A 26,368-nucleotide genomic window follows, 5' to 3' on the forward strand; every position below is an offset into this window, starting at 1 on the left:
ATGAAGCGTCGTCTCACGCGGTCTGCACGTCCAGCACGAACGCTGGTCCAACTGAGGCGCCAGGTGGAAATGGCATGGCAAGCCGTTCCGCAGGACTACATCCAGCATCTCTACGATCGTCTCCTTGGGAGAATAGCAGCCTGCATTGCTGCGAAAGGTGGATATACACTGTACTAGTGCCGACTTTGTGCATGCTCTGTTGCCTGTGTCTATGTGCCTGTGGTTCTGTCAGTGTGATCATGTGATGTATCTGACCCCAGGAATGTGTCAATAAGGTTTCCCCTTCCTGGGACAATGAATTCACGGTGTTCTTATTTCAATTTCCAGGAGTGTAGATACGAAGCCCACGCCTACTACAGACAAGTTTATATGCCAACTAGCTCTGCAGATGACTAAGAAATTGAAGAAATTTATGATGAAATGAAAGAAATTATTCAGATAGTGAAGGGTGACGAAAACTTAATAGTCATGGGTGGCTGGAATTCGATCGTAGAAAAAGGGAGAGAAGGAAATTGTAGTAGGTGAATATGGATTGGGGCTAAGAAATGAAATAGGAAGCCGCCTGGTAGAATTTTACACAGAGCATAAGTTAATCATAGTTAACACTTGGTTAAAGAATCTTAAAAGAAGGTTGTATACATGGAGGAATCCTGGAGATACTAAATGGTATCAGACAGATTATATAATGGTAAGACAGAGATTTAGGAACCAGGTTTTAAATTTTAAGACATTTCCAGGGGCAGATGTGGACTCTGACCACAATCTATTGGTTATGATCTGCAGATTAAAACTGAAGAAAATGCAACAAGGTGGAAATTTAAGGAGATGGGACCTAGATAAACTGATAAACCAGAGGTTGTACAGAGTTTCAGGGAGAGCATAAGGGAACAATTAACAGGAATGGGGGAAAGGAAAACAGTAGAAGAAGAATGGGTAGCTCTGAAGGATGAAGTAGTGAAGGCAGCAGAGGATCAAGTAGGTAAAAAGACGAGGGCTAGTAGAAGTCCTTGGGTAACGGAAGATATATTGAATTCAATTGATGAAAGGAGAAAATATAAAAAGGCAGTAAATGAAGCAGGGAAAAAGGAATACAAACGTCTCAAAAATGAGATCGACGGGAAGTGCAAAATTGCTAATTAGGGATGGCTGAACGACAACTGTAAGGATGTAGAAGCGAGAATAACTAGGGGTAAGATAGATACTGTCTACAGGAAAATTAAAGACCTTTGGAGATAAGAGAACCATTTACATGAACATCAAGACCTCAGATGGAAACCCAGTTCGAAGCAAAGAAGAAAAAGTAGAAAGGTGGAAGAAGTATATAGAGGGTCTATACAAGGGCGATGTACTTCAGGATGACACTGTGGAAATGGATGAGGATGTAGATGAAGATGAAATGGGAGATACGTTACTGCGTGAAAAGTTTGACAGAGCACTGAAAGACCTGAGTCGAAACAACACCCCCGGAGTAGACAACATTCCATTAGAATTACTGACGGCCTTGGGAGAGCCTGTCCTGACAAAACTCTACCATCTGTTGAGAAAGATGTATGAAACGGGCTAAATACCCTCAGACTTCAAGAAGAATATATTAATTCCAATCCCAAAGAAGTCAGGTGTTGACAGATGTAAAAATTACCGAACTATCAGTTTAATAAGTCACAGCTGCAAAATACTAACATGAATTCCTTACAGACGAATGGAAAAACTAGTAGAAGCCGATCTCGGGGAAGATCAGTTTGGATTCCGTAGTAATGTTGGAACACGTGAGGCAATACTGGCCCTACGACTTATCTTAGAAGCTAGATTAAGGAAGGGCAAATCTACGTTTCTAGCATTTGTAGACTTAGAGAAAGCTTTTGACAATGTTGACTGGAATACTCTCTTTCAAATTCTGAAGGTGGCAGGGGTACAATACAGGAAGCGAAAGGCTATTTACAATTTGTACAGAAAGCAGATGGCAGTTATAAGAGTCGAGGGGGCATGAAAGGGAAGCAGTCGTTGGGAGGGAGTGAGACAGGGTTATAGTCTCTCCCCTATGTTATTTAATCTGTATATTGAGCAAGCAGTGAAGGAAACAAAAGAAAAATTCGGAGTAGGTATTAGAATCCACAGAGAAGAAAAAAAACTTTTGAGGTTCGCCAATGACATTGTAATTCTGTCAGAGACAGCAAAGGACTTGGAAGAGCAGTTGAATGGAATTGATAGTGTCTTGAAAGAAGGATATAAGATGAACATCAACAAAAGCAAAACGAGGATAATGGAATGTATTCGAATTAAGCCGGGGAATGCTGAGGTAATCAAATTAGGAAATGAGACACTTAAAGTAGTAAAGGAGTTTTGCTATTTGGGGAGCAAAATAACTGATGATAGTCAAAGTAGAGAGGATATAAAATGTAGACTGACAACGGCAAGGAAAGCGTTTCTGAAGAAGAGAAATTTGTTAACTTTGAGTATAGATTTAAGTGTCAGGAAGTCATTTCTGAAAGTATGTGTATGGAGTGTAGCCAGGTATGGAAGTGAAACGTGGACCACAAATAGTTTGGACAAGAAGAGAACAGCTTTCGAAATGTGGTGCTACAGAAGAAAGCTGAAGATTAGATGGGTAGAACACATAACTAATGAGGAAGTATTGAATCGGATTGGGGAGAAGAGAAGTTGTGGCACAACTTGACGAGAAGAAGGGATCGGTTGGTAGGACATGTTCTGAGGCATCAAGGGATCACCAATTTAGTATTGGAGGGCATCGTGAAGGGTAAAAATCGTAGAGGGAGACCAAGAGATGAAAACACGAAGCAGATTCAGAATGATGTAGGTTGCGGTAGGTACTGGGAAATGAAGAAGCTTGCAGAGGATAGAGTAGCATGGAGAGCTGCATCAAACCAGTCTCATGACTGAAGACCAGAACATCTATCAGCATCTGCTTTCTTTGGAATTGGTATTATTGTATTCTTATTGAAGTCTGAAGGCATTTCATCTGTCTCATACATGTTGTACACCAGACGGAAGAGCTTTATCGTGGCTGGCTCTCCCGAAGCTATCAGTAGTTCTAAAGAAATATTATGTATTCCTAGGAGTCTTGTTTCGACTTAGGTCTGTCAGTGCTCTGTTAAATTCGTCAGGTAGTATCATATCGCTCATCTCATCTTCATCTACGCCCTCTTCCATTCCCATAATATTTCCCTCAAGTGCTGTTCTTGTATAGACTCCTTCCACTTTTCTGCTTTTCTTTCTTTGCTTATTACTGCTTTTCCATCTGAGTTCTTGATATTCATACAGGTGGTTCTCTTTTGTCCAAAAGTCTCTTTAGTTTCTGTAGGCGGCATCAACCATATCCCTAGTGATACATGCTTCTATATCATTACATTTGTCCTCTAGCCATTCCTGCTTAGCCATTTTGTACTTCCTGTCGATTTAATTTTTGAGGCGTTTGTATTCCCTTTCGCTTGCTCCTTTTACTGCATTTTTATATTTTCTCTTTTCTTCAGCTAAATTAAATATCTCTTCCGTTACCCAAGGATTTCTACAAGTCCTTGTCTATTTACCTACTTGGTCGTCGGCTGCCTTCAATATTTCGTCTCTCAAAGCTAACCATTCTTCTTCTGCAGTGTTCCTTTCCCCTTTTCTTGTCAAATCGTTCCCTAATGCTCCCTGCGAAACTCTTTCAGCCTCTGGTTCTTTCAGTTTATCCAAGTTTCATCTCCTTAAGTTCCTACATTTTCTTTTAGTTTCTTGAGTTTTAATTCACAGTTCATAATCAATATATCGTGACCAGAGTCCACATCTGCCCCAGGATATGTCTTACAATTTAAAACCTTCTCGTGTCCCCGAGCCCCTTCCATGTATTCAATCTTCTTTCATAATTCTTAAGCGAAGTGATTAAATTATGCTCCGTACAAAATTCTACCAGACAGCTTCCTCTTTTATTCCTTTCCCCCAAGTCCATATTTACCTACGACTTTTCCTTCTCTTCCTTTTCCTACTATCGAATTCTTGTCCCCCGTGTCCATTAAATTTTCGTTTCCATTAATTATCCGAATAATTTTTTTTATCTCCTTATACATTTCTTCAATATCTTCATCAGCTGCAGATCTAGTTGGCATACAAACTTGTACTACTGCGGTGGCTGTGGGCTTCGTGCCTATCTTGGCTTCAATAATTCATTCACTATGCTGTTCTTAGTAGCTTATCCTCGTTCCTATTTTTTTATTCATCATTAAACGTACTCCTGCGTTACCACTATTTATAGCCCTGTATTCACCTGTATTTCTCCTGCCACCGCCGGCCGGTGTGGCCGAGAGATTCTAGGCGCTTCAGTGTGGAACCACGCGAACGCTGCGGTCGCAGGTTCGAATCGTTCCCCGGGCATGGATGTTTGTGATGTCCTTAGGTCCTTAGGTCAGTTACGCTTAAGTAGTTCTACGTTCTAGGGGACTGATGACCTCAGATGTTGAGTCCCATAGTGCTCAGAGCCATTTGAACCTCCTGCCACCGAACTTCACTAATTCCTGCTATTGACATGTTCCATGCCGTCTTTTGCATGTCATTTTCATTAATTTTATTAATGTTCTACGTCATTGCACAGTAGTAACAGACCGAATAAGGTTATTAAAACGAGAGTATTTGTACTGAGAGCTCACTTTATTTCTATACGTGGTGGGTTACTCCCCTGGGTGGCCTGTGCGTTTCCGGTTGGGCGCTGCACTTCCCTGAATCCTGAGGGGTTCGTACAACAGGCTTAAGCGCCTGGCGGAGCGACTGACGTCCGTCCAGTTTCGCCTAGTGTATGCAGGGCGAAACGACCTGCGAGAGTTCTGAGTGTCGCCGCAGTTTATGTTTACCCTCCCGAAGCGTCCCGAACGAAGACACCTGGCACCGACTGACTGCATTGTCCTCTTGATTCTGAGAATACTTGTGGACTGTGTCCTGTTGGGTGCGACAGTCTGGCGCCACTTGGCTGGTGGTCTAGGCGGGTTGTTTTCGTAGCCGCTCAAATGGCAAGTTCAGTGCCCTCAGCCGAATAGCAGGGGCATGATTGGTCAACTTAAACTAGGGCTACTTGACATCATAAATCCCTGCTCGAAATTGGAGGGAACAGCCGCTATTGGCGCCAGTAATATACTGAGACAGTGTGGGGGAATTTTGGAATCAGCACTGAATGCTGATTCGCTGTTTTCGAGGAGAGTAGGGAGATGAGCAATGTTAGCTTCGCTCTTGCATCGCATCAGAGTGGAATTCGGGATCTGATCTTCCTCGGAGTTGGACGGTCTTGGTACTTGGTTGCTCGTTTTCGGAAAAACTTAGAATTCTAGGCTAACCATCGTAGCCAGGGGTTATTTGCAGGGTGACCTAGACATGGATAGATACGCGGAAGAACTGGTAGGGTCAGTACTTAGGGAGGTGAAGGCTGCTGTGCCGACTCGGAGGAGAGCCGTTGCGACCTCCCCATCACCATAGGCTGCCGACCTCGAACGTTTGCGCCAGTCTGTGCGACGGGCGAGGAAGTACTACCCGCGAAGTGCCGTCTGGCAAGAAAAGCAGTATTGGTTGCAGCAATACAGAGAAGCAAAAGATGTCTTGCAAGAAGAACTAAAGGAGGTGAGAATCAAAAGCTGGGAGAGATATGTACCGAAGCAACTAGCAAATGACCTTTGGGGAGCCCCCTAAAAGCTGGTCAGGGAAAAGATAAATTCACTTGCGGTTCTCTCCACAATCAGAGATGGCGGCCGAACTACAGAGTCCTGGCGAGAGACTGCTGAGGTCCCCTGCGGACTCTGTTGCCAAACGACGAGGACAATGGAGAAACGGAGCTCCGACAGCAAATCTGCAGGGAGGATGAGGAGGAGAACACAAATGACGCCTTGGTGTACCCCTTTTGAGAGGATAAAGTTGCTGCTCACACTAGATAACTAAAAAGGGGAAAGGCCCAGGGCCAGACGGTCTAGCAGTGGAGGTTGTACAGTTCCTCGCCCTGCAGCTAATAGAACCTCTCACGGGGTTGTTCAATGAATGTCTTAGGACTAGTAAATTTCCAAAAATTTGGAAAAGAGCAAGCGTGATAATCATAAAAAAGGGGAAGGACAAGGATTCCATGAAACCAAAGTCCTACATGCCAGTATGTCTCACGGACATCTTGGGAAAATTGTTGGAGAATCTATTAGCTGATAGACTGACGGCACACAGGATACTGCGCGGGATGAGTGACAGGCTTCCGGCTGGGGCGATGGGCGTCTGACGCAACAGCCCTGGCAGCTGAGGCCTGCGGCTCAGCCTCGCGTAAGTAAGTGGTTGGCATCATGTTGGACATCAGTGGCGCCTTTGACAACCTGTGGTGGCCCTCGCTCTTCTCCCGCTTGCGTCAGAAGGAGTGTCCAGGGCCCTCTATGGCTGTCTGGAGAGCTATTGTACGGACAGGGAGGTTCGCCTCTCATCGCCTAGCGAGAAAATAAAACCATCACGAAGGGGTGTCCACAGGGCACCGGTCTGGGGCCACTCTCTTGGGACGTTAACATAGAACCGTTACTGGAGAAGTTACAACTCAGCCAGGAGGTGCTAGACATGACAGCCTACGCTGACGACCTCCTCCTGTTGGTTCGCGGCCGTAGCCGAGAAGACGTCGAAGCAAAAGTATAACGTGCAATAACGCTACTCGCTGAGTGGTGCCAAGAAGGCAAGATGAAGGTTGCACAGCATAAATCTACATACATATTCCTGAAAGGCAGTCTGATGAGGAACCCAAGAGTCAGAATAGAAGGAACACCAGTTCGGCGCCGCGAGGCAAGATGTCTAAGAGTCGTAATTGATAAAAAAAAATGGAATTATACATCTCTCATAGAAATAACAACGCGACGAGCCGTAGAAGTGTTGAATAGTCTGATCAACATAGGACGTAAGAGATTTTATGTGCCACTTGCATTAATCAAGACCTATCACAACAGCATTTTAATGTCAATAGTGGGATATGCGCGTGGGGTCTGGGCGCACAGGCTCACGACGGTGACGTCTGCTGTGACGGTGAGAAGGGTGCAGTGAAAACATATTACGATCTGTTGGAGCATATTGAAGAACTCCTAGGGGGGCACTACTGGTGTTAATGTGGTTATGTCCACTAGACATAAAGACACGAGAGCAGGTAGCATGGTATTGGGTTACCAAAGGAAAAAGAGACAGGACCAGAGACATTTTGGGGGTACAGGTAGGGCACAAGTTTGCTGTGAGTAGAAGGGTAGAGGACTTGTGGTAACAATCCTGGGAAAATGAAGATACAGCGAGAAGTGTCTTCCAACTGTTGGCCAACATCAAGGAAAGACTTGTGATAAGTCATTTTGAGCCAAGTCGGGGACTGCTGCACTTTCTCATCGGACATGGGGCATAAACGAAATACCTGCCTCGGTTTGGTAAGCGAGCTACAGCAGCGTGTGACTGCGGTGCTCAAGACGGTACACCTGAGCACACAATCTATTATTGTCCGTTATACGATGATGTGGCGCATTATTTAAGGACTACTACCGAACAATACAACGAGCCGATACCTTCGATGTCCTCAACAATCTGGCTAACGGGATATCACGAAAGATCATGAAGGATTTCATTAGTAACCAAAATGGTTAATTCCAAAACGGATAGAGACTGAGGTGTACACGCCCAAACCGCCGGGCGCGGAATTGGCCAGTCGCTCTTACGACTGGATTCCGCCACGCTACAGGATTAGGCCCGCCGGTGCATCATATCGCAGACAACAAACAGCCTGCAATCTCAGCTTAAGTACCAGGTATTAGTAGTATTAGGCAGAATTAGAATACCTACAACACTAACCAAGTGGGGACTGCAGCGACTCAAACTAACTTGGCCAGCCCAGAGCCAGGGCCAGGCTCACTGGGCTTAGCTCGGGGAGCAGCCTTCATAGTAGGTTTGTATATCATCTGGCACACCTGAAACGCTGCGTAGTAGATTAGAATTCGAGTAGATTAATAAAATGGATTAACCTTGCTCATAGTTATGCCACTACCGGAGAGTTTTTTATAACAATACTGCTTTGTTTTCATGTTGTATCACACATAGACCCACTAAACAGTTAAAGTGGTGGGGTTTTGTTGTATCATTGTATACTGCACTGTATCAGTAAAGATTAAAAAAACTCATTTGAAAGTGTTGTGTTAACAACTGGGAGGAAAAATGTTAGCTGCTAATGACACAGCACGTGCATCAGGAGGGCGACAGAAAATGAGTGTCCGGGAGGTGCAGAGATCAGCCTTCCGTGGGACGGACGTGTGTATTACATTTCACAAAGTGAAATCACTTCTTTTCTTCTCCATTTTTTTGTTTGTTTGTTTTCGCTATGTTGCGGATGATATTCCATGTACGTTTAGCATCCGCTCCTTGGACGACGACTTGTCCTTTACTACGTTTCACTGGAGACGGAATTCGTGGCTCTCTTTCCTTGAAGGCTGATGAACTGCATGGCTCGTCGACAGCTGTTTCAGTGTCTCTTTCCCTTGTTTAGCACGTATCGTCATCATCGTACACTGTCCGCAGAGTCGAGCGTGCACCACACCACAGTACACCGACTCACCTTGCAGAACCGCTAATATTTCATCTACCACTTCTTTCTCAATGAAATGTCTCGGCTTCCTTTCTGACGAAATGTAAACCGCTGTTGTAGATACTACGCTATGTTTGCTTTGTTTATCGTTGCCATTGCTCTGCTTTGTATTACCACCACTATCACTGTAGCACCATTGTGAGTTAAGCTCCATAGCTTCATGCTGTGCTAAACCCCTGGACACCTCCAGTCAAGCCCCTGTTGCCATTAGCAGGCGATATAGTGGGTGGATGGGGCGTCGAATGCCTTAAACACCATTGGCCTTTTGCGACCTCGCTCTCAAGGAGCTCCTTGTGAGTTTCGTATCGACTGCGATATCATCAACAGCTAAAGGCACTCGATAATACGCAGAATAAGATATCTCTTAACGAATATGCTCTTTCGAAGAAGTCGTGGAACATTCCTTAGTCTACTAAAACATCCTTCCAGACACCAGAAACGTGTAAAATCTGAGTAGCGAGGGTTAATTTTTCAATATATGACAGTCTTATTAATAATTCGACGTTATCTTCAGCGAATTTAAGAGGTTAAACCAGTCACATTTTATTCCTTTTAGAATGAATGGCACAAAGTGTTTCTAGACAGAATGCAAATATCAAAAGTGCCATAGGGTTTAATGTGCCAAAAACTGAGTTATTTGCAAATGTAAATGACAAACTATTCGCAGTTAAACCGTAAGTCTACGGAGCATTGATATGTACTGTGTTCATGAGATACCCGTTGTGTTTTACTAGAGTGAGTGGGTTTGGAGAAAATTTTGAGGAAACTAGCGTAGGACGCGCCTCAGGAACATTAATATAGTCCGATGAAAATTACTCTGATAGTTGCTGTCCGTCACTTTCCGCTACAGTTTTGCCACATCCGCTCCGGGCTACCGCCCGCTTACAGGCGAGACACAAAAACGGCGGGCCACCTCACAAAACTGTAAATGAGTACAAAGGAACGGTGTCGGAAGCGGCCGCTGCGAGGTAAGGCGGAAAGGGAGGCGCCCCATCGGCAGCCGACCAATCACTGAGCCGCGGCAGACGAGTTTTGTAGCCTTATGTCTTAACCTGACCACAACCTCGAGATGTGCGAGGCATCCGAGGAAACGCTGGTGATCAATCTGCGGCAGAACTAAAATCACCATCGCTTTGTTCACGGCGTTTAAGGCTAACCTCTACTAGCAGCTCAAGACGGAATAAAATTGTCAACATCTTTGTTTGCATTGCCATCTTCCGCACTAAAATTTCAGTTTTAGCGGTGAAAGCAATCTGTAAATTCTCGCTGTCATTGGTTACGTGAAACTATCCTAACACTGTGTGCACGGGTTGCCGCGTTACCAACCAATGAGCGGTCCTTGGTGGCACTCGGTTGCAGATGAGGTGGCAAATCATTAGAAATAAAATATTACATTTGAAAATCATATTACATGTAACCAATCATTTGCCTATACATGATAAACAAAGTCTTTTGATTACTCTGAGAAAATTAAAAAGTTTCGCTACAGTTGAACCTTCGATCTTTTACACGTCAGTTTTATCCGCTGACCACTACGCTACGCCATTACATTCCGAAGTACGCTGTTGTATTTGTGACTCTGGTGTCCCAGTTGCATCGACTGACAGCCTTCAAAAATTCCACGTCGTGTGGAACTGCGGAACTTACGGTGTGTGTGTGTGTGTGTGTGTGTGTGTGTGTGTGTGTGTGTGTGTGTGTGTGTGTGTGTGTGTGTGTTGTTTATGATATTGTTAGCATGTGTGATGAACTAAGAAATAAAATGACCAGACCCAGAATACGGCATCCAGATAAGTAATTGGAAGTGAACTGACTTTTGACAGTGTGGTAACGGCGAACGATTCGGTCGTCACGTTGAACGCTCTGTTTGGAAGCAACCAGCTACAACGCGGCGTGAAGAGTCGACTATAAAATAATGTTAGTCCATGATTCGATCTGTTTCCAGTTGATGCCATACCACATGGGCACGAGAGACAACAACCGTTCTGACGGAAACTTAACAATCAAGTACTCTCCATTCTGGAATGAACACTGAACAGCATACTAGCAACTGAGCCAAGGACAGATTAGTGACAGCAAGCAGCGGAGACAATAGTTTCCAAGGAATTTGCCTCTAGGCAACAGTGCAAAGCACATCACACACAGTACCTTGATTCTGGCCTCCACTGGATGGATATTCTCACTGACAGTAAGTTAGGAATATTTCACATGATTCATAACAAAGCGAATTACGTCCTAAACTCAATATCTCTTCGCATTCGAACTACTACGTGGATTTTTCAGTTGTGTGAGAAAGGTACGTACAATAAACAGTAACCACAGCCTTCACGTTTGGAAAGTTTCTAGTTCAAACTACTTCTAAGGACGTGGAACAATGTAGTTTCTAAATCGAACTGTAAATTCATAAGAATCTGGAAAACAGAGTCTACGTATTACTTCAAACCTTTACTCCTTCGGTGGGTCAGAAACGTGCCGACATGTTATACATGTCTTATTTGAAGCAATATTACGTCTGACTGCTGCGTGTCCGAAATGTATACACAGACGGAAATGTTAGGGATTTTACAGCTCAAAATACGATAACATTAAACATAAACTGGCATGAGGAAGAATGCCTCGTCTGATATTTCAGAATAATGGGCTCTAAATACTAATGTGGCTTACCAGGAGCAGTGTGAAAATCACCACCAACTGACTCATGTTGTTACTGTATTCTCTTCCACCAGACGCTCGAGGCTGGCCTTATATATCTTTCCCGTATCAAAAAATTATCGCAGGACCTAGATATCAGAGTGGTCCATACGAGCAACCTTAACTCTTCTCAAGAGTTTCCCACTTGAAGCTGACGGATGAAATACATTTGATCCCTGCTATTAATTGGAGTCTTTAAAACTGATAAGTATTATTTCACTGCTTTAAGCCAGGTGCATGGCTTCTGATAGTAGGAACAATGCTTTTTTATTAACGCATCTCCGAAAAAAGTCTGCTTCAGTTACATCATGTCCGATTGTACAAACCGGTAAATAAATTTTCTTCCAGATAATTCTCCACGTTTTCGAAAATTGAATAAATTTTGTATGATTTAGCTGAATTGTAATTAACAAGCTGTGATATCTCCGTGAAAGGAAAAATGAATCTTCAAAACACCAAATTTATTTGTATTATTTATGTAACCACGTATTCACATATTACGCGCTATTGTCAGTCAGTTAAATTGGCGGGAACTTATCAATCTGCGCATGACAGGCAAGGACAACTGTGGACCATTTGATGAAGAGATAACATTTTCAGAGAAAGTAAACCATTTAATTCGCAGCTGCTATCATTATTTGTAAGAATTCTGTTTCACGATATTTTTTTCTACTTTATAATGAGTTTCTCATTTTATATCCGCTGGTTTCCCCCCCCCCCCCCCCTTACTTTTCTTTGTCTTTGTTATTAGAAAAAATCTGCTCCAGTTTCTGTGGCTTCTTATCTGTAACTATTTCTTCAAACCGTTTCCTCGTCGTTATGTTATTGACTGTAGTAGCTGCACCGTGAGATATTTTTTTAATCATGGTTTTGTACAGGGGTAGATCTACACGTATTTCTTTGTGCAACATTTCGGATTGCGTCCAAAAATAACTACTTTCTTTCTTTGTCGTTTATCGAAGTTTCATCCCATTTCATTCACTGACGGAGCTGAGAAGAAAAATTCTTTGCCTGTCTCTGTGCGTGGACGACGGAATGACTGGCAAAATATGCAATGAAGTAAAAGAAATTACCCATTACAGTAAGGGAGGCAGAATCCCCATTGTGGGGGACCGCAACTGGACAGCAGGGAAAGTAAGATAGGTTGAATAGCAAAAACTCCAGGACTGGGGAAGGGGGGAAGGGGGGAGGACTGGATGTGGAAGTCGCCTCGTGGAGTTATGCAAAGAGCACTATTTTATCATAGCTATCGCTTTATTTGCGTATTGTGAATGTAGAAGGTATGCGTGGAGGAGACTTGGAGACACTGGAAAGTTTAAGACTGATAATAGAGAACTTACAAAGTACAAAGATTAGGAATGACAGGAGTCCTTCAATAACACAAGGGATATTAGATCTATGTGATGGAAAACGATAGTATAAAAATCGAGGCAAAAGCTTAAACAGGCGTCTAGAAATGAGAGTAACAGTTGCAAAACGTTGAAGCTAGAAAGAAAAGAGGAAAAATATGAAACTATACTATCATGGCATTGAGAAAAACTGGTTCTGCATTAAGTGAAATTGAAGAAACCTTTGGTGTAACTATATGAGCATCAAGAGCTCAGGTGAAAAGTAAAGACCTTATTACTTGAAGGTGCAAGGAATATAAAGAATAATTATATAAACAAACCTTAAGAATAAGTTACTTAAAAGGAAAAGAAAGTTGATGAAGACGAGTTATAGCATCTGGTATCGCAAAAAGAATATGACAAAGTACTTAAATATGTAAGTCGAAATCAGGCACCTCTGACACGAAGAAATTAACAACCCCAACACTCAAGGAGGAATCACAAGTTTCGTCAATCAGAGTTGAAGAGTACTAAAACAGTTTCGTGTAGAAGAATGGAAAAAACTCGTAGAAGATCTCGGGGAACATAGATGTGATTCCGAGGAAATATTGTAACACCTATTCAATACTAACTCTACGAATTACCTTAGAAGATAATTTTAAGAAAGGGGAATCTACATTTGTAGTACTTAAAAAAATTGAAAAATCTTTTAACAGTAATGACTGTTACAGAATTATCGAAGATAGAATGCAGTCAGCGAAATGTTATCTGTAACTTGTGCAGAAAGCATGCAGCAGTTATAATTGAAATTACAGGGAATGCACGTTAAACAAAGTAAAGAGTTTATACAGGATGACTCATGACAAGTCACTCACAAACTTTTCTTAAGGAGACGTAGCTTCGCTCTTTACTTAACTAAGGGCTCAAATTGTTTAGCATCGACTGCAAGAGACATTTGCAATCCCCGTTCGAGAGATAGATGAACAGATGAAAGTAAACTGGATGATACGACGCTGCATGCTGCGCATGCTGCAGCGATTCGACGACGCGTATTTTCAAGCGTAGTTGAGGCTTCATGACAGATAGCATCTTTCAGTGTTCCATGGAGAACAATCAAGAGTAGACAAATCAAGAAACAGAGCCAGAAATCGTAGTGCTGCATTCCGCCCTATCCAACGGTCACTGAACTTTTCATTCTGTACTTGCATCGAAAAACAGGAAAAGTAATCTGGAAGGTCGCCGTGTTGCAACCACATACACTGTCTCTTAGACAATGCTACCTCTACTTAGAAGAACAGACGGAAAGTTCGTAAGAAAGTGTGCATACGCATTTCGATTTAACATCCCTGGGATAAATTAAGGTCCCACAATGGAATTTCCTATGGCACCGCATCAAAGGTTTACGCTTCACTATCGTTGTTGTTGTAACTGACGAAGCCAGCGTGCATTTTTAGGTGCCCAGTAGTGCATGTTACGTAAATTTACATTACCGTAGTACGTAAACATTGCTTCGTCTGTAAAGAGCACACGTTAGAAAAAGAATGGAAAGCAACCTAAACAGATTTCTATGCGACTTTCGAAACGACGTCTTCGGAGCGACTGTCGTAGAGACAGATGATAAGGGTGGAATTTATGTCAGTGCAAGCTGCGAACAGCACTCCTCCGGCTGATCAAGGACTGCTTGGCTGAACGTCTCCCGCCACCATTTCTCCCATAACAGCACTATGTCCGACTGGAATGCATTTGTCAAGGTAATTTATTTAATAGATTAACGTTGCAAATCACAGATTAATGTAAGCGTGAGATAAGCCATTGGAAATGTGAAATGCTGCAGATGTAACCGATGGAATGTTGAACACAAGCTGCGTGTATTGTGCTGTACAGGTGCTGGATGTTAGTTTGTGGGAAGGAGTTCAATTCCTGATGCACCTGGTCGCTCAATACAACAAAGGTTAATGCTAGTTGTGGGCGACGTTGCAGTTGTCTTCCGATGATGTCAAATATGTGCTCAGCTGGAGACAGGTCTGGTGATGGAACAGGCCAAGGCAACATGGAGACTCTTTGTAGAGCACGTCGAGTTACAACAGCGGTATGTGGGCGAGCGGTATCTTGTTAGAAAACACCCCCTGTAATGCTGTTCCTGAACGGCAGCACAACAGGTAGATTGATCAGATTTGCATTCAGGAAGCGTGGCACAACTGGGAGAGCGCTCCTGCTGTCATACGAAGTCGCATCGCAGGCCTTAACCCCAGGTGCAGATCCAGGGTGTCTGGCACGCAGGCACGACGGTTGCTGGACCTGAACTCCACTCTCTGTAACCAAAACACGTCCATCTCTGGCCCTGCGGCAGAACCAGATTCCATCAGACCTCAGTTCATCCCTCAAATTAGTTCCCGCTTGACAACACTGAAATCGCAAATGGAGGTAGTTTGGGGTCAGTGGAGTGCATGCTACACGGCGTCTGGTTCGGAGCTCTCCTTGAAGTAACCGCTTTGCAACAGTTCGTTGTGTCACTGTGGAGCCAACTGCTCACCAAACTACTGCTTCAGATGCAGATGATGCTACAGAGCCACACGCCCAGCATAATGGTCTTCCCTTTCGGTAGCGCCACGTGTCCATCCGGAGCGTGGTCCTCTAGCCACCGTACATTCCCGCGACCACCGCTGGCAGCAGTCATATACAGTGGCTATGTTCCTTGCCAAGTCCTTCTGCAGTTTCACTGAACGAACATCCAGCTTAACACAGCCCTATTACACGACTTCGTTCAAACTCAGTGAGATGTTGATCATGTCGTCTTTGTCGCCTTAAAGACATTTGTGACTTTCATCGACTCGATCGATCCAACTTCACATGTAACTATCTCTCACGACAGTCACAGCGAGTTTTCAAAGCAAAGCCGATTTGCATCTCCATACTGGCGTTACTACCGTTACTCTTATACGACAGGTGAGAAATTCGAATAAACGTCATGTTCTAATTTCAAATCCCCGAATAAGCGCAACTGATATATATCTCAATTTTTCAAAAGTCTGGCTCTAGATCTTTATCAGACAGCCTACTTAGTTAAATGATGCCCTACACGAAATCTTAACTTCACCTTTCTTCGAATAATCTGTCTCTTTCAGAGAGTAAATGTGCAACACTGTTTCACAAAATTATACGGCACATAAAATTGTGTATATTAATTGTTAATCAGTTTTCACAATATATTACTATATTTAAAGTATCTTCCAATTATGAATAATGGCGAAGGAGACATTGAAACACATTTGAAATACATTCTGGAGTAAGTATTATACAACACGCGCCTTCTATTTCCGCCATCTACACTTAGAAATGTTTATGAAATGTATTCGCAGTTGCGAATACGAACAAGCATCAGCTGTATAACATTGCCCTGGACCGGGACTCGAACCCCTATCTCCCGCTCATCGCGGGTGGCCGTCCTGAGATTTGGCCATCCGAGCACCACTCACGGCCAGACACAAACTTCCATATTTTGCCTGCCACGTGTCCACAGCCTGTACTCGTACATGCATTATGTTTATTCCCCTACAGGGGAGACATTTTACCTCTAAGTCGCTTGCCCAGTTGAGCCGTGGTAAAATTTGTTGTTTTGAAGAGCGCGCCGCAGCGCGTAGCGTAAATCAGTCGGTTTCCGTTTCTGGCGGCGGCGCCGCTGTGGCAATAGCAGCTTTAGTGTCTCCCTCTGGTGGGAAATGGGAAAGGTTGCCTGTTCACGTGCATTTAAGGGCCGCTACGAGATCGGTAAAGGGGTAAGTCGTCAGTCGGAGCGAGTCTGGTCAGTTGGTCAGCCGGGTCTGTGTGGGGCAATCAGTGTCTGTCTGTCGTCCGGAGTGCTAGTGTGTTTTAGGCCGCCAGTCTGATCGAGTTTGTTCAGGTAATGGGCACTGGCAGTTTGATCCATCGGTTGGTCGGTCGTGCACTGAGGCACAAGGTGACTGGTCCGTCTTGAGCGTCGGCGCATGTGAGGTCGCTACGTCACTCCAGTGGGCGCGCCGTATAGCGGGGGGTAGTGGCTTCGCAGTCGACACGAGAGCAACAGGAGTCAACCCACGACATCGTCTGGCCGGCGCGAGCTGCGTCGCCGTGAGACGGGAGATCAGCGCGCCTTCCTGCGTCCGTTGAAGCGGTTGGCAGAGGACGGTTCGGGAGAGTGATTAGAGGGTGCTGCGCCAGGTCTTCGCCAGACTTCGCAGTTTACTGGAAGTTAAGTGAATTTTTATATGTTATTTCATTTACTTGTCAAATTTTGCTCGTTTTCTTGGTCAGTCTCTCGCCCCCAGCTTGCTCGTATGTTTGCAGTCCGCATTTGTTAGGCAGTTAGTGTCTGTCTGTCGGTCTGCCGTACGTTAATAGCTACCTCTGTCATGTTTGTCAGATTCGGTGTTAACGAATTTATTGCTAAAGGTACAAAGTCCAAATTCCTGAAATATGTTTTTATCTTGCCTATCATCTTGAGAGGCGGTATATGTGTACTGTACAGCATGTTTTGTAGATTTTATGTATGAATGCATTTCATGGGTTTTTATTTAAATGGTAGTTTTAGTATATAAAGTTGCCACCCTTCCACCGTAAGAGTTCTTTTAAAAACAAGTTGCACTTTCGGTGGCAAATAATTTTAATGTGAGTGTTTTGTACCATCTCCATCCCTCCTACAGGCTGCATAGTTTATGTGTCTGTGTCAGTTGTTAAAATTTTTAGTTTAAAGTCGTCTGGAGTGTTGCGGATTTCCACCTGTGTAGAGTTTCAGAGGTTGTTGTGAGCGGTCGTGACTACGGCCGTGTTAAAAGGGAGCGGCAAGATTCTCAACCCCAAAGTTCATACTGTAAAAAAAAAGTAATTTTTTCTGCCTCTGAATAAATTGTAACTTGATATTTAAAGGGTGCTTTCTCATTATAAGTTTAAGTCTGTTTTTTTTAAAGGGGGGGGAGCTTTTTGGAATAAATTTCCATTTATTGAAAAAAACATTTTATTTTCATCAGTTACCCACTGCCAACTACTTCCACGCTCACATAGTGTGATTAAATGTGTTAATTTTCTTAATGAATCGCTAGTAAATAAAGTAAATTCTCTAAGGAAAGATTTTGAAAGTAAATTCACGGTTCACCGGTGTCGGCTGATAAATATGATATTGCAGTGCCTAAGTTATTCGGAATATCCGCCGACACTGGGCAATTGACTTTCAACTAAAATGTCTCCCCTGTACGGGAATACATATAGGGGATGTAAAAGTACTGACAAGACTCAGCACAACCAGGAGCACCTCCGAAGATGTCTAATGTAGCCTTGGACGAAACGTCAGGGATTGAAGAATTCCATGGACCACTGCCATTCAACCCGGAATAACTCTCAGCAGCCGCGGTCGTGAAAGCCTTCACTGTATGTGCAGACGCACGGTTGACGACATACCTAAGTTTGGCTCTGGCCGTGAGCCCTGCCCGGATGGCCAACTGGTCAGCCTGCCCTCAGCAGGGCATGCACTCGCACGTCCCGTTTACGTCTGTCATGCTGCGTTAGCGCGCTCGCTGTGCTGTTGCGAGTCTCCGTGCAGCTGACTTCCTTCGACGCACCGTGAGATATTCACAATGGAGGTTGACATTGAGGTTGTTTTACGACCGTGTATGCACGACTGAAAGCAATGGAAATTGAACAGTTTTTAAAAGGTGGTCATCACGAACAAATAGGGATGTACTTCGCCGTCGTGTGCAGCTTGGTCTACGTGAAATTGGTGGACGCTTGTTAAAGGATTCTCAAAAAGATGAGGACCTTCAGACATTTGTGTGGACACATTGGCCCTGTGAAAGTAGAAAATGCATGTGTAGGCCAGAGGACAATTCGTGTATCCGAGTTGCCATTTGAGGTACCATCAGATATATTGGTCGCAGCATTGAGACTATAGCAAAATGGGGACGCTTTACCTCGCATCCAGTTTTTAATGAGGTGCGTCAGGTGTGCATAGACCTCATTAAACATGTCCCATCCTATTTGAACATCTGAGGATTCCATGCCATTAATTTATGGCAGCCAACTAAACACTTGTTTTGAATGCAGCAAATTTTATGCAACGGCGCATCACACAACTGCCGACCTGGAGAAGGAGGTGTCGCCTGATCTAGCGGTGCTCTCATTTACATACGTGGGGGCCATTCACACTGTACCATCTAATCATCGACTGAGCTGTCTCCAACGTGGCAGCAGGGCACTGAAGATTGGAATTCTGCACTACCAGAGCAATCCCTGGCATTCGTTATCCACTTTAAAGATGAAACAGCTTTGATGGAGAGATTAGCCACCACAGATTTGGTGATGAGAACCGATGCTTTTTTCCCTGATGGCAACTACTCCCAGTCGTTGTCGGATACTGGCACTCTTGTCCGGAAACAATGGGCTCCTAAGCAATGGAAAAATGCCAGCTGGCTCCATCCAATAACCACAGGACGATGTCAACAAAACACGAAGGGTTTGATGGTGACGACCGTCCCCAGCAGGATGACATGATCGTCGGTTCTCCTGATGGGATTCGAAGGACACCTATCACAGTGCCATGCTTCTGGACTTACTGCAACCACCGTCAGCTGTCCTGTTAATTCCGATGGATGATCACGGCACAAGCCTGACTGCATGGGCAAGTGATGTCGAAGACATGACGTCTGCTGCCATAGTGAAAGCGGTTGCAGTTGCTTCGCATCACGACAGTCAAATGCCAGTGGACGTAGGAGAGGATCTGTTGTTGACAGCGGGACCTTCTCCGCCTCTCCCACCTCCACTTCTCCTAACATGCGAAAAAAAAACCGCTTTCCCATGCCAGGCCTACCGTATGTGAATGAGTATGTTCCCTCCAGTATGGCCAATAGGAGAGACTATTCACGATTTTATATGGAGGGGGTCGCGCCCTTATTCGATGGACGCTGAGATCGTATCATCGTATCGGGCGACTTGTGTTCTGTCCTGTCGCCACAGCAACAAATACCACACATTTGCACATGCAGGGAACTGTAGTGTATGGTGCAAAGCTTTCACCACGTAATCTGGCGGAGTATCCATGGCAACAGACCGGGCATTGAGCGAGTCGCCTTGATCGGTCTATGTCTCCCAGAGACTTACGGCAGCAATGCTTGATGCTGAGATATCGCTACCAGCCTCTACAGACCGAGATGCCTAACTCTGCACCATTTCGCTCCCATGACAGTGGGGCTGACGGAGAAGGAGAACATGGAAGAATTTAGCGCTCCTCGACGATCCAGAGCGTCAGTATAGAGGGGACCTGGAGAAACAGAGACGGTATCTGACATTTCATCCAAGATTCCTGGTTCGACTGCCAAAACCTGCAATGTGGGGCGTGTGATGATGAATTGCAGTCAAGAGGCTATGTGTCGGCTGTGGCGCCGCATGAATATTATTTTATGCTGCTGAGGGAGATATCTGCCCTACCACCATCACCAATATGTCACACTGAGGACCACCAATTGCAACCAAGGATCACAATGCTTACACGGCATTGTTTTGAGGGCACATGTGTGCGAGTCAAGACCGTATTGGGGGTGAACTGCTGGCCATGCATCACATTATCTGTGGATGTCACATACGTTGAAGAGCCTTGATCTCCAGGCTGGATATGCCAAGTGGTTGGCGCCTGACGTCCCAAAAGGATATCATCAACACATTACAGTTGCTTCTACGCCACAGACGACCAGGATGCTATAGCGACGGATGAAGTCCTCCACTTGCTGCTTCGGCCCTCGATGGAAACACAGTGACGAGCCTCATGGACCACAATGGCAGAGGATGTCGCCGACGCCATTAGCAAAGTGGCGACCAACAAATCGTTCACTGATTACCATGATGTCATCACACTGGTGGAGGCACGTCGCATATGTGGAGCCTTAGTGTCAGTGGACTTCGACCATTCTTTTGATAGGGTATGCCACAATTATAGTGAGGTGCTGCATCAGCTGGTCTTCCCCCAGTCCTTCATATACATCATCATGTGCCTTCTGTGTAACAACTTCTGAGGTGACAGTCAATGAATGTATAGCAGACAAGATCGCTATCGCCCAGTCTGTGAGGCAAGGTTGCCCCTGGCAGTGGTTATGTATGCCATTTTCACAGAACCAATGTTATACAGACTACAATGTAGGCTGCAGGGACTTACGTTTAAGGACCATGCCTTTGTATGCCATGCGTATGCAGACGATCTGGTGGTTTTAGTGTCTACATCAGACGATATCCAAAGATCACTAAACTTGATTTCCCAATATGGGGCCATAACCTGAAGCCTCTTGAACTTGGAGAGGTTGGGAGTCATTGTCATCAGAAGTGGCTGAAGGAGAGCTTGGCTCTGGACCCAGTCTGGGATATAGTCAAGTGTTCGGAGGTTATCTTTACATGTGACAGTCGTGGAAGGCACACTTAGCTGTATGTGTCTCCTACAAGGAATACATATGGATGTCCATAGCAGATTGGTGCGATCTTTGAACATGGTCCAGCAGGTGGCTTATGTCAACATGTATCTGGCGTCCAGGACGCCCCATCTCGCCATGGGCTTCCTGATGCTGAAGACAATAGCAGGCAGTATACAAGCAACTTTTGGTTACTTTGTCAGAGTGGGAATGATCATCGAAGTACGATATGACATGCTCACCCTCGTTACTACAAAGGGCAGTCTTGGAATGATCAATGTGCGAGTTAGAGCAGCTGCTTTGTACGTCGCCATGATGATGAAGTTGTGGGACCACTGCCGCGTAGTTTCACAGGAAGTCTAATTAAAGAACTGATCCCCACGACTCAGGAATCACCCACTGCAATCGCGCAAGTTTCTCCAACACTATTTCGCCTAAAGGAGTTTTATGTGGGCTTCAGTTACGTCAACAGTGATTTGCCGAGTAAGTGACTGCAGTGGGGCCGTAATGTTTGTCATCATATGGTGCGAGACCATCCCCGAAATCCAATTGAAAGCCGTGTTACTCGACCAGTGGGATGGCGTTCAGTCCATGGCACTCTCTCCGATTCTGACGCGAGAGCGGCCATGTATTTGGTGATCAACCGCAAATATATGAATCGCCAGAGACTCCATTCTATACGAATGGCTAGTTCTCCGTTATTTCCCCCGTATTATCTATCTGATACGAATGAACACCATCTAGAATGTGGGTCTGCTGTAGCGTTATGGAGGTTGACGAGACTGATGTTGCCTCTCATTCAGTTAACAACCCCTACAGCAGTGACTCCAGCATCACTTCTTATCCGAGATATGATGTTTTATACGGATACTAAGATAAACGCCATGATATGGTTGGAAGTTTGGCCATGTTGTATCTTTATCGTGATGATGACAAATACTTTCTCGATTTTTGGACCTTCCTATTGGAACTATTCACTCTTCTACGACGAGACTCGTGCTGCTTGCAATACTTTGCTAATTATCTGGGTAGTGTCTCCTTAGACCCCCCCCCCCCCCCCCACAGTTGGGGTATGCCACGTATGAAAAGATAATCTTATGTGCAAGCTACGAAACAGGCTGGGACAAGTGACAGAACCATATGAGACCTTTCTTTGTGCAGACATGGCTGGCACTTATGGCGGGATTGAAGGATCCATGGACACTTCATCGATAATAGGAGTAGGTGTAGGGTCAACTATTGGTTCCATCAGTTGGGTGGCCTTAACGTTCTATTTTTGTTTTGTTTACTTACTTTCTTTACCCTAATAGCACACCACTGTAAGAATAAGATGTTTTGTTTGCCTGCCTACCTGCTCAACACAACAACAAAAGAAAAAAATTTTGCAAGAGGAATGTTTTCGCATAGTGACTGGAATTCCGTGAAAAGATTCCGTCGCAACAAAAAACGCCTTTCTTTTAATGATGTCGAGCCCAAATCCTGTATCACTTATGTAACGCTCTCTCCCATATTTAGTGATAGTACAAAACGTGCTGCCTTTCTTTGAACTTTTTCGATGTACTCCGTCAGTCCTATCTGGTAAGGATCCCAAAGCGCGTAGCTGTATTCTAAAAGAGGACAGACAAGAATAGTGTAGGCAGTATTCTTAGTAGGTCTGTTACATTTTCTAAGTGTCCTGCCAATAAAACGCAGTCTTTAATTAGCGTTACCCACAACATTTTCTGTGTGTTTCTTCCAATTTAAGTTGTTCGTAATTGTATTTAGTTGCATTTACGGCTTTTGGATAAGGTTGATTTATCGTGTAACCGAAGTTTAACGAGTTTCTTTTAGCACTCATGTGGATTATCTCACACTTTTCATTATTTAGGGTGAACTGCCACTTTTCGCACGATTCAGATATCTTTTCTAAATCGTTTTGCAATTTGTTTCGATCTTCTGATGACTTTATTAGTGGATAAACGACAGCGTCATCTTGCAAACAACCGAAGACGGCTGCTCAGATTCTCTCCAAAATCGTTTATATAGATAAGGAACAGCAAAGGGCCTTTAACACTACCTTGGGGAACGCCAGAAATCGCTTCTGTTTTACTCCATGACTTTCCGTCAGTTACTACGAATTGTGACCTCTGACAGGAAAATGACAAATCCAGTCACATAACTGAGACGATATTTCATAAGCACACAATTTCACTACGAACCGCGTCTGTGATAGTGTCAGAAGTCTTCCGGAAGCCCAGAAATATGGAATCGATCTGAAATCCCTTAAAACAGCGCTCAACATTTCATGTGAATAAAGAGCTAACTGTGTTTCACGGGAACGATGTTATTGACTGTCAATGGGCCGTTTTCTTCGAGGTAATTCATAACGTTCGAACAGAATATATGTTCCTACATCCTGCTGCTTATCGACGTTTACGATATGAGCCTGTAATTTAGCGGATTACTCCTACCTTTCTTGAATATTGGTGTGACCTGTGCAACTAACCATTCTTTGGGTACGGATCTTTCGTCGAACGAACGTTGTATATGATTGTTAAGTATGGACAGTCGGGACCAGAAGACTTGCTTGTAAGTGATTTAAGTTGCTTCACTACTATGACGATATTTACTTCTACGTTACTCATGTTGGCAGCTGTTCTTGATTCGAATTATGGAATATTTACTTCGTCTTCTTTCGTGAAGGCATTTCGGAAGGCTGTGTTTAGTAACTCTGTTCTGGCAGCACTGTCTCCGATAGTATCTCCATTGCTATCCAAGGCATTGAATTGTTTCTTGCTGCTAACATCTTCACATACGACCAGAATCTCTTTGGATTTTCTGCCAGGTTTAGAGACGAAGTTTCATTGTGGAAACAGTTATAAGCCTGTCGCATATAAGTCCACGCTAAATTTCGAGCTTCTGTAAAAGACCGCCAATCTTGGGGATTTTGCGTCTGGCATGTTTGTTTCGTTGTTTCTACAAACGTGTTCTAACCCGTCTTGTGTACCGAATAGGATCAGCTCCGTCGTTTATTAATTTATTTGGTATACATCTCTCAAATCCTGTCGATACTATTTCTTTGAATATAAGCCACAACTGGTCTACGCTTATATTATTAATTTGGAATGAGGGGAGATTGTCTCTCAGAAAGGCGTCAAGTGAATTTTTATCTGCTTTTTTGAATAGTTATATTATTCACTTGTTTTTTCGAGGATTTGGGCTTACAGTATTCAATATTGCTACGACAACCCTGTGTTCACTAATCCCTGAATCGGTTTTTATGCTCGTTATTAACTCAGGATTATTTGTTGCTAAGTGGTCAAACGTGTTTTCACAACCGTTTACTATTCGCGTGGGCCCATGGACTAACTGCTCGAAATAATTTTCAGAGAATGCGTTTAGTACAATTCCGGATGATATTTCATGCGTACCTCCGGAATTAAACATGTATTTTCGCCAACATATAGAGGGTGAAGAAAACTCACCCCCAACTACTATCGCATGAGTCGGATACGTGTTTGAAGTCAAACTCAAGTTTTCTTTGAACGTTTCGGCAACTGTATCATCTGCATTGGGAGGTCGGTAAAAGGATTCAATTATTATTTTATTCCGGTTACCAACAATGACCTCTGCCCATACTAACTCACAGGAAGTATCTACTTCATTTTCGCGACAAGTTAAACTACTTCTGACAGCAACAAACGCGCCACCGCCAACCGTGTTTAGCTTATCCTTTCGGAAGGCTTCGGTCGCCAATGCTCATCATTAATCAAAATTTACGCAGTGGTGGGGTTCGAACCCGGAACCGAGGACTATTTATTAATAATCAAAGACGGTACCCCCTTTTTTAATTCAGTTTGTTCGCTTTCGTTCGTTGCATGTGCTAGGGGAGGACGTCGTAAGACACCCGTTTAAGTTCGTTGTTTATCGATTAACTCAGTTTTTTTATTACAGAGGACAGCTAACCCTCTGACCGAACACGCTACAGTGCCGACTGTCCCCTAGAGCACGGATGACGTACATTGCCTACAAATAACTGTTAGATAACGTTGGCGCTAGGTGCGAAGGAGATCCCTGTCATTGAAATGTCCTACGATGCCGCCACCGTACTCCTGGACAGTTCTACTGTCCTTTCTAACTCTAATCCCCTAATCTGTTGTCAAACGTCACATACCTATATGAATTACACTCATGAGATATGTGGCATTTGCATTCTACATTCAGCTCAGTAACCCTTAACGAATGCCACACTCACCGTACCCCAACACTTTGTCTTGCTGCACCCTTTCTTGTTCCCTGCTCAGTCATACGCAGGTGTCACAAAGTCCTTTTATGTTGCTAGCACTCTAGTACAGACTCACGTTCTTTGTCTGAACAACAACGACACGAGTGTCCCCCGTTTTCGCAGTTTTAAGAAGAAATTAACCGTTTCTCGACAGGAAAGAAGCACCGTCGTGCTAGGCGTCTCTGATTCCAGAACTCTTAAACGAAATACGTCTAATTTAACAAGAGTGCGGAGTGTAGCTAGAACTGTCAAATGTCTTTGGCACAACCATCCCCGCTGTAAATTACTACACATCAAATTGGTGAAAAGGATAAGATGACACTGGGAAGATTATCAGTATTAACAGTGTTAATATGAATTTAGTATCCTTGCTGCGTGTAAATTTTGTTTCGTAACAATATTCAGTCTCATATCAAGCATGATACAAAACTTTTTTGCCTGATTAACGAAGTTAGTTAGTACTGGATGTTGCATTTTCAGTAGTAAATAGAGGTTAAAGCTGCAAAAACAAGTAGTCAGGTTGGGTGATTCCAGAAGAGCTTGCTCTAAAGCAGCGACGCTCTGACCTGTGTAGTGTGTAATGCAGACATGCTCGATTTTAAAAATTACATAATAATAATAATTTGACTGCTATCTCCTCAGCCTGCTGCCTGTAATTTTTATTGCCATACCAACTTAATATACCAGGAAGGTTAAACACAACTGCAGAAGTTTGCTCCAAAATCGGCGATAAAATAAAATTACATTAAAGATAACGACAATGGCACTTGCGTACCGAATTTCGCTGCGATAAACAAGCATTACGAAAGTCAAGTGATAAGATATACTCGATTCAGATGCTAAGGTCATCACTTCTCAAGTGTGTAGCGGAGCGGATCTACGAGTACTCTGCGTGAGCCGAAGTAGCTTCTGGTGCATCGAGAAAGTTTCAAACAGCAAATTTCTTCCTAAAGATCTACCAACATAACGACGCTGCAACGTATCGATTAGTATCTGTTTACGATGATATTGGCAAGTTTCGTGAGGCTTTTCGCGGATGATGCTGTTGTATACAGAAAGATTG

General features: G+C 43.9%; 1 protein-coding gene across 9 annotated transcripts in view; it reads right to left on the minus strand.

Annotated features, from left to right (window-relative positions):
* The window catches only part of LOC126266854 (mucin-5AC-like), a 622,221-nt gene that overhangs the window by 377,963 nt on the left and 217,890 nt on the right, over positions 1-26,368 (minus strand). For 3 of the 9 annotated variants that reach the window (XM_049971461.1, XM_049971463.1, XM_049971465.1), the window contains exon 1: positions 11,264-11,318. The exons of the other annotated variants lie outside the window; for them this stretch is intronic. In XM_049971461.1, the coding sequence (XP_049827418.1) occupies positions 11,264-11,299 (36 nt within the window). In that variant the 5' untranslated portion in view covers positions 11,300-11,318. Of the gene's footprint in view, positions 1-11,263; positions 11,319-26,368 lie in introns of those variants that run through there. 9 annotated transcript variants of the gene reach the window in all.

Source organism: Schistocerca gregaria, chromosome 4, assembly GCF_023897955.1.
Source record: "Schistocerca gregaria isolate iqSchGreg1 chromosome 4, iqSchGreg1.2, whole genome shotgun sequence".
Classification (NCBI taxonomy): domain Eukaryota; kingdom Metazoa; phylum Arthropoda; class Insecta; order Orthoptera; family Acrididae; genus Schistocerca; species Schistocerca gregaria.